This window comes from Dipteris shenzhenensis, chromosome 3, assembly GCF_047967505.1.
Source record: "Dipteris shenzhenensis isolate YYH24624 ecotype China chromosome 3, Dip_SZ_1.0, whole genome shotgun sequence".
Classification (NCBI taxonomy): Eukaryota; Viridiplantae; Streptophyta; class Polypodiopsida; order Gleicheniales; family Dipteridaceae; genus Dipteris; species Dipteris shenzhenensis.
The window spans coordinates 47861192-47873192 of record NC_141598.1 but is presented as its reverse complement, the minus strand read 5'-3'; the positions used below and the strand labels follow the sequence as shown (position 1 = coordinate 47873192).

The window sequence follows — 12001 nt, the reverse complement described above, 5'->3', positions numbered from 1 at the left end:
CCCCCAACACTCTCCTCATATGGGGGCTCACAGATGGGCAGGTGACCAACCCTCTTCCAACAACAATAGTAAAGCCCTTTGATTGCCTTTCGTACATCAACTCAGAGGTAGAGACGTAAGGAGGATTAGTAGGACGTCAACAACTTTGAAATTATTAATATCACCATCTCTTGAATGGGAAAAACCAGAAATTTCTAAGCTTTTGATTAAGCAACATATAATTCATCTTTGAAAGGAAGAGACAGAAGGATGATAAGAAAACACCTTGATGCGTTCATATTCCCTCACAGCACTATCACGAGCTTCCTCGGTAGTTTTCAATGCCTCCCTCAGCTCTTCAATTTTGCGATTCCTTGATTTGTCACCCCCAAATATCTTGGAAGATGCTACAGTAAGCTTTTCAATTCTTGCATTCATTGAAGAGATTTCTGTCACTAGCGTTTGCACAGTTAGCAATGCATTTGACCGATCACTGAAGGCTCCGTGTATTGATTGCATCAAACTGAGATACTCGTGCAATTGGTCCTGCAACATCAAGAAAGCCAAATGAGGCATCAAACTGCATTATTTTGAATTTTTTTAGACCCAAATATATCCACAAGATTTGAGCAAAACAAATATAACAAAGTGTATTCACGAAAAACATTTGAAGTATTTCAAGTCTTGAAATCGGTGAAACATTGAAAAGCACCTCTGTACATATAAAACGGTCACATTTTATATTTCATAAAATAACATTACACTCAAAAAAAATGGTATATCCTATGCAAGGCTGGCGCCATGCCCAACTCATCATGTGAAAACACAAGAAAAATTCACCTTCTAGCCTTGCAGTTTCAACCTTACAAGCATGCATGCCGATGATGCATACCCCACAGCTTCATGACTGCTTGCACATATCCAAACCCATCCCCCCCCCACCAACCCGGGCAGAAAAAGAGACAAGCCCAAACCACAACACATCTCACATAGAATGAGAAGAATATTATCCCTAGCATCAACCACCAAAAATAACAACATTATGATGCAACTAAATCGTGTAAGGCCCAATGATGTTTTCAAATTCCAAGAGAGACCTCGATTCTACAAAAAAAAAGCGAGGAGCAAATTTCCCACAAAAACAAAGTAAACTAGAAGCACAAAACCTTGCACTCCTCACATATATTTCCAAGAAGCACAGAGCCTGTCCCAAGGAAACATGCATGACTCTACATCCAAAGAATCAAGGCTCTTCTAGATAGAGGGTCAACCTTTGCAAGCTCTAACAATGAAGAACTTTTCCTCCAATGAGTGTAACAGACCCACTTTATTCCATCGATATTTACGTCCATTTATTTGCGTTTCGTCTCATTTGTTTCCTGCCAGGTAGGTCTGCTGCCTTTTACCTTCCCCTCTACCCCCTATGGTCTTCTGCCCCCTTGTCCCCTCAAATCGAGGGCTCACAGGTGGGGCAATGACCTTCTAACACCCCCATGCGTCAAATGAGGTGTTCCAACTGCTCCCTAGAAAGTGCCTTCGTGAAGACATCTAAGATGTTGTCGTTGGTTGGGCAGTATATCAACTCTGACTTCTTCGTCGATGAGTTCTCGAACAAAGTGGTAGTGGACCTCGATGTGCTTCATCCATGAGTGAAACACGGGGTTATTGGCGATCACTATGCAACTCTGGTTGTCGCACATAACCGCAATCGCATCTTCTTGGGCTACATTCATGTCCTCCAAGATCCACTTGAGCCACAATGCTTCACATGCCGCTGTACAGGCAGCCCTGTACTCCGTCTCCGTAGATGAGAGGGCAACAGTAAGTTGTTTATTACTTAGCCATGACACGGCTCTTGAAGAGAGCAAGAAACAATATCCAGAGGTCGGTCTCCGGGTATCAATGTCACCTGCCCAATCACTATCACAAAAACCTCCCAACTCAATGCCTCTGGTATAAGTGATGCCGTAGGTGCAAGTACCCTTCAAGTACCTTAGCACCCTCATACCTGCATCCCAATGAGCCTTCTTAGGTGTGGCGGAGAACTGACAAAGCAATCCAACTACGAAGGAAATATCTGGTCGGGTATTGGTGGGGTAAAGCAAACTCCCCACCAAACATCGATATACTGATGAATCAACCAGCTGCGATGGATCACGCACACTCAGCTTCCATGGGAGTCACTCCTGCTTTGCAATTTTCCATCTCAAAGCGTTTGAGCAGTTCCCTGCAATAGTTCTCCTATGAAATAAAGATACTGCTCTTTCCTTGCTTCACCTCAATCCCAAGAAAGTAGTGAAGTATGCTAAAGTCAATCATCTCGCACTCCTTTATAAGAAGTCTCTTGACCTGAGCAATCTTCTTCGTATGATCCCCAGTAATGATGAGGTCATCCACATATGGAATCAATACCAGCCGCAAATCCCCCTCTGTGTCGAGATAGAGATTTACCTCTAATGGACTCCATTGAAGCCTAATCTTCTAAAAGAAAACATCTATCCGCTGGTAGCCAACTCTAGGGGCCTACTTCAGTAGTTTGCAGAGTTTTGATGGGGATTCTTGAATCTGAAATCCTGGTGGCTGTGCCACATATGCCTCCTCCAAGTTACCATTCAAAAATGCAGACTTGACGTCCATCTGAAAAATAGGCCAACTATGATGAGCAGCCAAGGCAATGACTATCCGAATAGTCACCATCCTAGCTGTGGGGGCAAATGTCTCTTCGAAGTCAAGTCCTTCTGACTGTGCATAGCCTTTCACCACCAATCTTACTTTGTATTTGTCCAAGCTCCCATCTGACTTGAACTTAAGCTTGTACACTTATTTAGTCCCGATGACCTTCCGCTTGGTTGGTTTGGGCACTAAATCCTAGGTGTCATTTTTCAAAATGGCATCCATCTCTGCCTTCATGGCTTCCTGCCATTCTGGTACATCCTTTGCTTCCTGGAAGGAACGGGCCTCCGCGAGTTGAGCTACCAAAAGTTCACAGAGGGAGTCTTCATGTTTCTTTGAGACCGCCGCACTCCGAAACTGCTCGCGAGAATGTCCGTGACCCGTGAGCCTGCTAACGTCTTCAAATACCATTGAGGTAGCTTCTTCTCAGATGGAGGTGCTTTTAATGGAGTTGACTTGGGAGCTGGCTCTGGAATGGCATGCTCCTCCTCCTCCTCGGGGTCTTCAATCAGCTCCACCTTGCAGATGGTGACTTTGGGTGGGGGTAACGCTGGAAGTTCTGGAACCTCTTCGACAAGCTGTGGCTCGGTCTCTTCAAAGATCACATCCCTGTTGATAAGGATCTTCTTCTTGTTTGGGTTGAATAGGCGATGGGCCTTGGACTCTTCGCTGTATCCCACAAAGATATAGCTCCGGCTATGGGGATCCAACTTTGTTCGCTCATCTTTGTGTACATGCACAAATGCTTTAGAACCGAAAACCCTCAGATGAGATATGACAGGCTTCTTATCATAATAAGCTTCATATGGAGTCTTGCCATCAACATCCTTGGTCTTGGTTCTGTTGAGAATGTGAACAACAATGTTCACGGCTTCATCCCAGTAGGCTTTTGAGAGATTCCTCCCTCGCAACATGGTCAACCCTGTCTCTATGACGGTCGTGTGCTTCCTCTCAGCAACTCCATTCTGCTAAGATGTGCAAGATGTAGTGAGTTGTCTCTTAATCCCTTGCTTCTTGCAGAATCCATTGAACTCAGTAGAAGTGAACTCTCTCCCTCTATCGGTGCGGAAGGCTTTGATTACCTCCCCGCTCTCCTTCTCTACCTGGGTCTTCCAATCTTTGAATTTCTTGAAAGCCTGAGATTTCTTGGCCAGGCAGAATACCCATGTCATGCGACTGAAATAATCAACAAGTAAGAGAGAATACTGTGAACCTGCGAATGAATTTGTCGACATTGGGCTGCAAATGTTGGCGCGAACCAACTCGAGCGGCTTCTTGGCCCGTGATGAGGAACTTGTCCATGTGTTGCTTGCCTTCCACACAAGCCCTATAGACATGATCATTGCCCGCAATCGGTGGAAGTCCATCCACCATCTTTGTCTTCTGCATCTCGGAGAGTGCCATAGTTGACGTGACCGAACCGCTCATGCCATAATCTGGATCTTCCATGGTCCCTGTGCACCAACAGAGCGTTGAGCCGATATAGCCCATGCTCCTCGACACCTTGAGCCACCACTTGTCCGTTTGCCTTAGATGTGATAGTGACCTTGCCGGTGTGACCGACATATTGTGCTTGTCCATCACTCTAACAAACAATAGGTTATTGCACAAATTTGGTACATACAGTACACCAGAAATCATCAGCCCTATGGGCTGATTGGCTAGAGCCTAGATTGCCTATAAATAGGCACCTACCCCAGCCTATTCCCTACACCTTGTGTTGCCTTTTGGAAGCCCCTTTGGGGCTCCTACCATGGGCTGCACCTCCCTCTTCCATCGGCCAGCTTTTGGTGTTCCTACCCTAGGCTAGGACCTAGACTTTTCTAAAACCTAAGATGGAAACACTAATCCTACTAAGCTCTACGATGGAAACCATGGAACACGGACTAAACTAAGGCTTTAGAGACCGACCTACATAACTTGTGCTTGACTGTCCCTTGACTAGGGCTCACAATGGGCATGGCATATGACAAAATCACCTAGATCAGGGATCTACTAGCACTTGTCAATGTAGCCATTGTCCACACACCAACCTTCCTCTCCTTCATTCATAAGCGGAGCAGTACTCAGTGATGATGAAGAGAGCGTCAGTCGTGACATTTGCCGATTAAGTCTTTCACTCCTCCTTGGACTTGGACTCCTTCTTGAGGTCCGCCTTCTTCTTGCGGCACTCTTTAGCGGAATGACTAAGCTTCTCACAGTAGAAGCACTTCATCTGCCTCTTTTTCTCTGTATCCTCGGTCTCGTTTTTATTCTTGGAGTCTTTGAATTTACCCTTGTTGGGCTTGTCCCTCGCCACGAGAGCCTTCTCTTCCAATTGCATAAACAATTTTTCCCGAGCCTCTTCCTGCAATAGTAAAGGCCCAAGCTCCTCGAAGGTGAGAGGCTTGGTCCTCTGTCCTGCAGTGACCGTAGTCACAAAACTCTATAGCGTAGTTTCAATCTCACGATAGTCATTCATAAGATTGAAAACCATAAACTCCATCACGCATAACAGAGACTAGCTACCATGACATTCCACCGACGTCATCAACGCCCAACACTAGGTGTAGACAAGAGTATAAAAATATGCTCTCACACATACAAATCCACACACCCATACATACTTGAGCATCCATGTATACAAAGTCTTCGTACTAAGTTTCTGTCGGCACTCCGAAGGTGAAGGGCAGACTCAGCCATGACGAAGGCTAGCACTAAAGGATCAAAAAGTAGTCCAAAATCTCTTCATTCAAGCTACAACTGCTTGTGAAGTCTAACCGATTTCATTTTAGTCTCTCCCAAACGAGCATCTAAATCTAGCTGATAGGGCAACATACCATTAAGATAGAAAGAATTATCGCAATACCAGCAAGCCGCAACTTGGACGAAAACTTCATAAGGTGAAATTTGCATGTCCGCTAATACGGCAAAAGCATATACCTAGATGAATCCAGGAACGTTCCCAAACTCATCCTCTAAAAACGCAACAAAGTGCAGTTTCAATCTCACAATAGTCATTCATAAGATTGAAAACCATAAACTCCATCACACATAGCAGGGACTAGCTACTATGACATCCCCACTGACGTCATCAACGCCCAACAATGGGTGTAGACTAGAGTATAAAAATATACTCTCACACATAAAAATCCACACACCCACACATACTTGAGCATCCATTTATACACTGATAGAAGACCACATCTCTATCAAAACCCCCTAGATCAGACCAAAGGGTGCCATTGCAATTCCATACTGCCATTATCAATCTATTCTCTGCCTTAGTCTCACAGTCCCAACACTATCATGTGCTGTTCATCTCCCCATGTTCCCTTTCTGCTCTTTTTGCTCTCTCTCAGATAATCAATTTGCCATCTCTGTAGACAGCCCACTTCCCCTCGTCTTGTTGCCATCACGCGCACCATCCCCTCCCTCCGGTGCTCTTGCTACAAGAGCGTGAGATCATCCTCCAAAAAATGTCCTAGTCCCTTCAATGTTGCCCTCACACTCATGAGGGAGGACTTATCTGCTGCTGCCTAGAATCTCACTATCAATGGCCTGGATGCTGCATCTACCGTGCCCACGCTTCAAGCTGCCTTACAAGTAAGGTTGACACCCATCTTGGTCAACAATGTTGCAACGTCTGCCGTAGGGGTGTCGCCTATTGCTACTCCTCTAGCCAGGCCATTCAAGGCCTTGCTATTCCATTTCCAATGCATCAAATATGAACTCATTCTTGGGGGCTGATGTGCGTTTTTTAACCACCTCTGTCCACTCTAGCATGTATAAAGCAAAGTCAGTTTGCTGTTTTCCACTTGGTGGTGGAGGCACCTTTAACAAGAAGGGGGACCCAAGTTAGCACATAGGATGATTTCAAGGAGCAGATTTTTCAGACCTTTGTCTCTCCCCTTGCTAGAGAGAAGCTTGTATGTGAATGATATGAGTTGAGTCAGCAAGGGTCAGTAAGGAACTACATTAAGAAATTCTGCAAGCTATCTCTATTTTCCCATGGCATCGATGATAGGAGCAAGCTGCTCAGCATAGCTGGCTGATGTGTCAGCTCAAAGCCCTAGCTTTCTTAAGGAGGCCATGAGACTTGCTGAGCTCTATGAACCTAAGTATAATCTGAAGGAGAAGGGTGTTGGCATTGGACACTTGGACAGTAGACCTCTCAATAAGCCTAGCCCTCCAATGAATTCTAAACAAGTGATGCCTTCTACAACAGCCACTCCTATACCTACAGCTCTCTCTGTTTATGGCAGCACTGTGGGAAACTTCAAACCCTATAGAGGTATGATGGAAATATTATTATAGTGTTAGTGTCTATTAGATTTTACCACTAACCACAGTTACGAGTTGAGTTAGTGGGTCCTAACCCCCCAATTTGGGTTACACGCTACAGTTTTAGTGTTTATACAACTCCCCCCTTGCTCTCCTTGCTCCTATTCTCTTACGGACTTTAGCGTTGAAGTACATAGACATGCCTCAAAAGATTTGGAAGAAGCTATTAGATTTGCTCAAATCTATGATGACTCCACGACATAATCTAAGTCTTTAATGGAAACCAAGTTTTGATCTTAGTCAACCTAGAAAGGCTTTCTTTAAAAGAGAATAAAACGTGAAAATCATGGGTCCTCAACAAGTAACAACACTGTAGATAAGAGGTTCTTGTTACCTCCTAACCACTATAGAAAGACTATGACGACCCAGATATAATGTTTTAATAAAGATCATAGAGCTGTGAGTTGTCCTCATTAGTATGAGAAGAATAAAACCTCTTTGCCAAAGGGGAAGCAGCCCATTCGACAATACTCAAGTACAAGGAAGTGGATATCCTCCGTGAGGATGAGGCACATACTTGTTTTATTTCTTTGGGCAAGAATCAACCTTTGGCCCCCATGATCTAGTAAGCATGCACAGAGAGTGTGAGGGGGTAGAGCACCCACTTTAGTGATTTGGGATGGTTTTATTAATTTGCACTTTTTGACAAGGGGAACTTTTATATAAAAAACACAACTCAAGAGTAAGAGGTCAAGGTGGGTACCCCACCCTTATTAAGCACATACTACCTTACTCAAAAGACACTGCAAGACTCAATATATAAGCATAGACCATGCAATGAGCGAAAATTAAAACATAAAACATGGGCCTAACTGTCGGAAAGGTCACCTCCCCATCAGTAAGCCCCCATATGAAAAGAGCATGGGGGAGGGAGACCTAGGACAAGAGTTGCCACATGGGCATCTGTTTAGATGCCATGCGGGCAGCATGCCCAGAGGAAAAGACATGGAGAGGGGGCCTCCACAGTACCTCACAGGAAAAGAAAGAAAAGGGGGTGCCACATGGACAGCATCATGGCTGTCATGTGGGCAGCACATCTAGAGAAGTACCTGGAGCCATCTGGGAGTATGGATAAGCACCATGGATAAGGCGACTGGCAGAAGGAGGTCCAGGAGCAGATCAGTGGCGATTTGGAGCTCTAGTCACAGGCAAGGAGTGGCTGTATGAAGGCGGCACATGGTGGGGTACTTCACCATCAAAGGTGCACACGTGCGGGGCAGGTTTGGGGCCTGCACGCAGCACAAGGGCCTGTTGATGGCAGGACAGCAGCAGCAAAGGGCCGCCTAGCAGCAGCCCAAAAGGGCCTGGCTAGGGCCCTTATATAGGGCTGGTTGAGCCAGCCAACCAGGCCATCCAGCAGGTCGGCTGGTTAGGGTTGGACCAGCCAACCAAGTCGGCCAGAGGGGGTCAGTTCATCCCCGTGCTGGGTCGGCCATTTCTCAGGGCCTTTTGGGCCTATTAAAGGGGGCACTTGGGCCTCCATTACTCATCACTTGGAGCAGCAAAAAAGCCCCATCAGAAAGGAGCAGCAGGGAGCTTGTCTTGGGCGTCATCACTAGAGGAGAAGAGAGCATACAGTAGCTGCAGACTTGGCTGAGGGTGCTGCCCACCTAGGCTGGTGCAAAGACAGCAAGGTGGAAGGGATCTGGACAGAAAGTCAACCTACGCTTGAGGTTTGAGCACGCGGGCTCGAGTCTAAAGATAGCCAGCAGATAGGAGGAGTACCTTGTGGTAAGATCAGAGGACCACACCATTGGTGGGACTCTGGATATCTCTCTCTTTTGGATTGTGTCCATAGCTTTGGACGGAAATATATTATTTTGGTGGTTTCTCTATCTGGCTGGTTCATTGTCTATTGATGAGTCTCCACATCTATTCTATGCACATAAGTTTAGGAAGTTTGTGATTCCACACCCCACACCACACTGTGTGAGCTCCTGGGCAATTGTATCAGTCTTCCGCTGTGCGTACCCTCTGTTGGGTGATTTCTAACAATAACAAGGGTGAGCATGCCCCATATTCGCAAAGACAGCTCATCAAAAGAGGATTCCATATACAAAGACGTCTGTGAGAGATAAAAGAGTGCCGAATTCTTCTTCAGGTGGTTAACCAACAGCTCCACATGGGCAGCTGGCAGAGGCTTAAACTCGGAGAAAGAGAGAATAAGAGAGAAGAATCTCTAGACAGAAGCTCCATGAGCTCCTCCTCCCAATCTGAGGATATCTTGGCTTTGTAGTTTAATTAGAGGCTGAAAATCAGAACAGCAGCAACCCTGCATACTTAAAATTTCCACAGAATGGATATTGGATCTATCACAGGGCAGCAGTAGGTAAAATTTTGGATAACTAAGGCTTCCAAGGAGGAGGAGGTAAAAGGGATTCTATTAGAGTTACAACTTACATAGGGAATGGTGCTGAGGGAAACAAGAAGGCAATTGATAAGGATGGCAAAGAAATAAAGTGCAAAACGGGCTGTAATCTGAATACAAAGACGTTTATCTAATGCATATTCTTCAAACAGTCCCATGTACACTTTAATTACAGCGAGTAGAGTGCTAGAATGAACAAAAGACAGAAGTAAAGCAGCTCCATGTGCAAAGCTAAACCTTGCATGAAGAAGCATTTCATTTGCCTTCTAGTGAGAACAGGGCTATAGACTGAGAACAAGAAGGGCTGATTCTGAGTGTCGAGGTGAAAAAGGTTTTTCTCCTTCAGGCTGAAGCAAAATATAAATGAGATTTCTTCAGTTGATTGTGTGCAGCATAGAAAACTTAGCAATGTATAGATGAGGATATCGGGGAAGCAAGAGGACTGATGAGGCTGCAGAGGGGTGAGGAGAGCCCAGAGCCTGAGGATTGCCAACTGCTGCACAAACAGCCCACGACTTGGGCAGGCTTAATACCTGTAGGAGGGCGGGTATGCATTGTGCCATCCAGGCACATGAAGAGGGAGGTGGAAAGACTGCCACGTGGGCAGCCTACATCTGTTCAGTTTAAGGTGACCAATGAGACCAATCTGGTCAGCAGATATGGCTGACAGTAGGCCCAAATGCGGACTGGTTGTGGGGCTGTGTATCATCCAGCCATGTGTCCATTGCAAGGGCTATTGAGCTGGGAAAGGACAGGATATAGAGCTGCAGGACTGCGCAGCAATTCAGTGGGCAGGAGCCCACATAAAGAAGCCTGTAGATGGCAAAAGGGCTGACTGCCAGTCGGCAGTGCTGAAGACAGGTGAGAAGACCTGCAGAAGAGGCTGGCCAATGGCTGGCTACCACATGGGAAAGTGGGCCAGGACCTATAGCAGACTGCAGAAAGCAGTCGCCTACAGCAGCAGACAGCACAGTGCAGTGAGGGACATGCAAAGGGGGGTCAGAACATGTCAGTACAGGGCCACGCCTGATCAGCCAGATGCAGATCAGGTCGGAGGATCCAGGGGTTGGGCGGCCCATTGTGAGCACATCACCTGTCATTTTTCAGGAGCTTTTGCAACAGAGGCAGATCTACATGCCATACAAGAGCCATACTGTGGTGCACAGGAGGATCCACAGGAAGATCAGCAGCAGACTCACCTAGGGCAGTCACTGAAGTCTGATGGAGATCCAGGAGAGAATTCTAACACAGTAGGAGGAGCAAACAGAATCTGAGGTTGGTGCCTATCTCAGAGATTGTTTTGTTGAGAGTTCACACTCAACATCATGTGATCATGTGTGCATAGCACCATCATGTGATCATATGTGCATAGCACTAACCTTATAGAGTGCTATAAAGGAAAGGGTTAGATCCCCTAACCCTAACCCTAAAAGGGTTTGTATATATTCTATTTTTTCAACTAAATCTAGTGTACAGTTAGTCATTTGTGGTGTGCTCTCTAGCTATGCCCTCTCTCCTCATCTCCACTCTTCTCCTCTTCCCTCTTCATATTTTGTCATGGTATCAGAGCTCCCTTGCCTTCCGCTGAGGCATTGCGATTCTTGAGAACGTGAGAGAGATTGTGAGATTGAGAGTTCTCTTGAGTGATTGTGAGATCCTTCCCTTCACTTCCGTTGAGAGAAATTTCTGTCCATTTGAGAGGAATTTCCGTCCATTCATTTTGCGAGAGTTTCATTGAGAGATTCATTCGACTCTCTATTCCGTTCATTCTTCCATGAGAGTGAGAGTTCTTCTCTTCTGAAGAGAGAGATTTAGATAGATTTTCGTCGAGAGAGAGTCCAAGACCTTGGCATCTTTAGCTCTCATCGTAGAGCTCTTCTCCACCTTCATTTTGCTTTAGAAAGCTTCCAGATCTGATATCTAGAGCTCAAGATATGGTGTTGAGAAGATTCGTTGGTTTCCTTGAGTGTTCAATGAGAAAGAGACTCTGTTCTCTGATTTCCTGTGACATTCTCTGTGCATTCCTTAAGGTATTGGGAATTCTGTAAGGTCTAAGAGCAGCTCGGTTAAGAGCTCCAAGTAGCAGCAGTTCAATTGCAACGACCTACCTACTCAGCTCCAAAGGTGCAAGCCCGCACTCTCAAAGCCAGCACTCACGGCTCCAACAAAACTGCAGCAACGGGCTCTCTAGCACGACACCTTCCACCAAACTGTATCTTCGTCAACGCCAAGGCTCCAAGCCTCTCAAGCCAGCCACCGCCAACCGCTATCTCTTTCAAGCCTACCAGAGCCAACGGGCCTGCTCCAGCAAATAGTGCACCCCCCCGACCTCCATAACTTCACGCTCCATCGACACAGCATCAAACAGTGCCTCCAAAGCTACAACCCTCCAAAGCCCACAGCGACGAGCCTCTTCCCTCCGGGCTGTAGCACCAGCCAGCGCTCCCAAGCTCCAACGCGTTCAATGGTGCACTATTGGATCCATCGACACCGACGGAACCACTGCATCTCTCTCTAGCCAACGCAAACTCAGCCACCCAGATGGACTATGCTTCACAATCTCCACAAATCTGCAAGCTGCTGCTACAGCGCCCTGCAACACCTAACGACCGCCAACGATGCTTCTAGAGCTCCAGCAGCTCCTACAACTCATTTGAC

General features: G+C 46.2%; 1 protein-coding gene across 3 annotated transcripts in view; it reads right to left on the bottom strand.

Moving 5' to 3' along the window:
• The window catches only part of LOC147903914 (sorting nexin 2B-like), a 103357-nt gene that overhangs the window by 76776 nt on the left and 14580 nt on the right, over window positions 1-12001 (bottom strand). For all 3 annotated transcript variants that reach the window (XR_015543973.1, XM_087402039.1, XM_087402032.1), the window contains exon 3: window positions 265-525. Coding sequence is in view for 2 of the 3 variants with exons in the window: in XM_087402039.1 (XP_087258165.1) it covers window positions 265-525 (261 nt within the window). In the remaining variant the exon portion in view is untranslated. The remainder of the gene's footprint in view (window positions 1-264; window positions 526-12001) is intronic.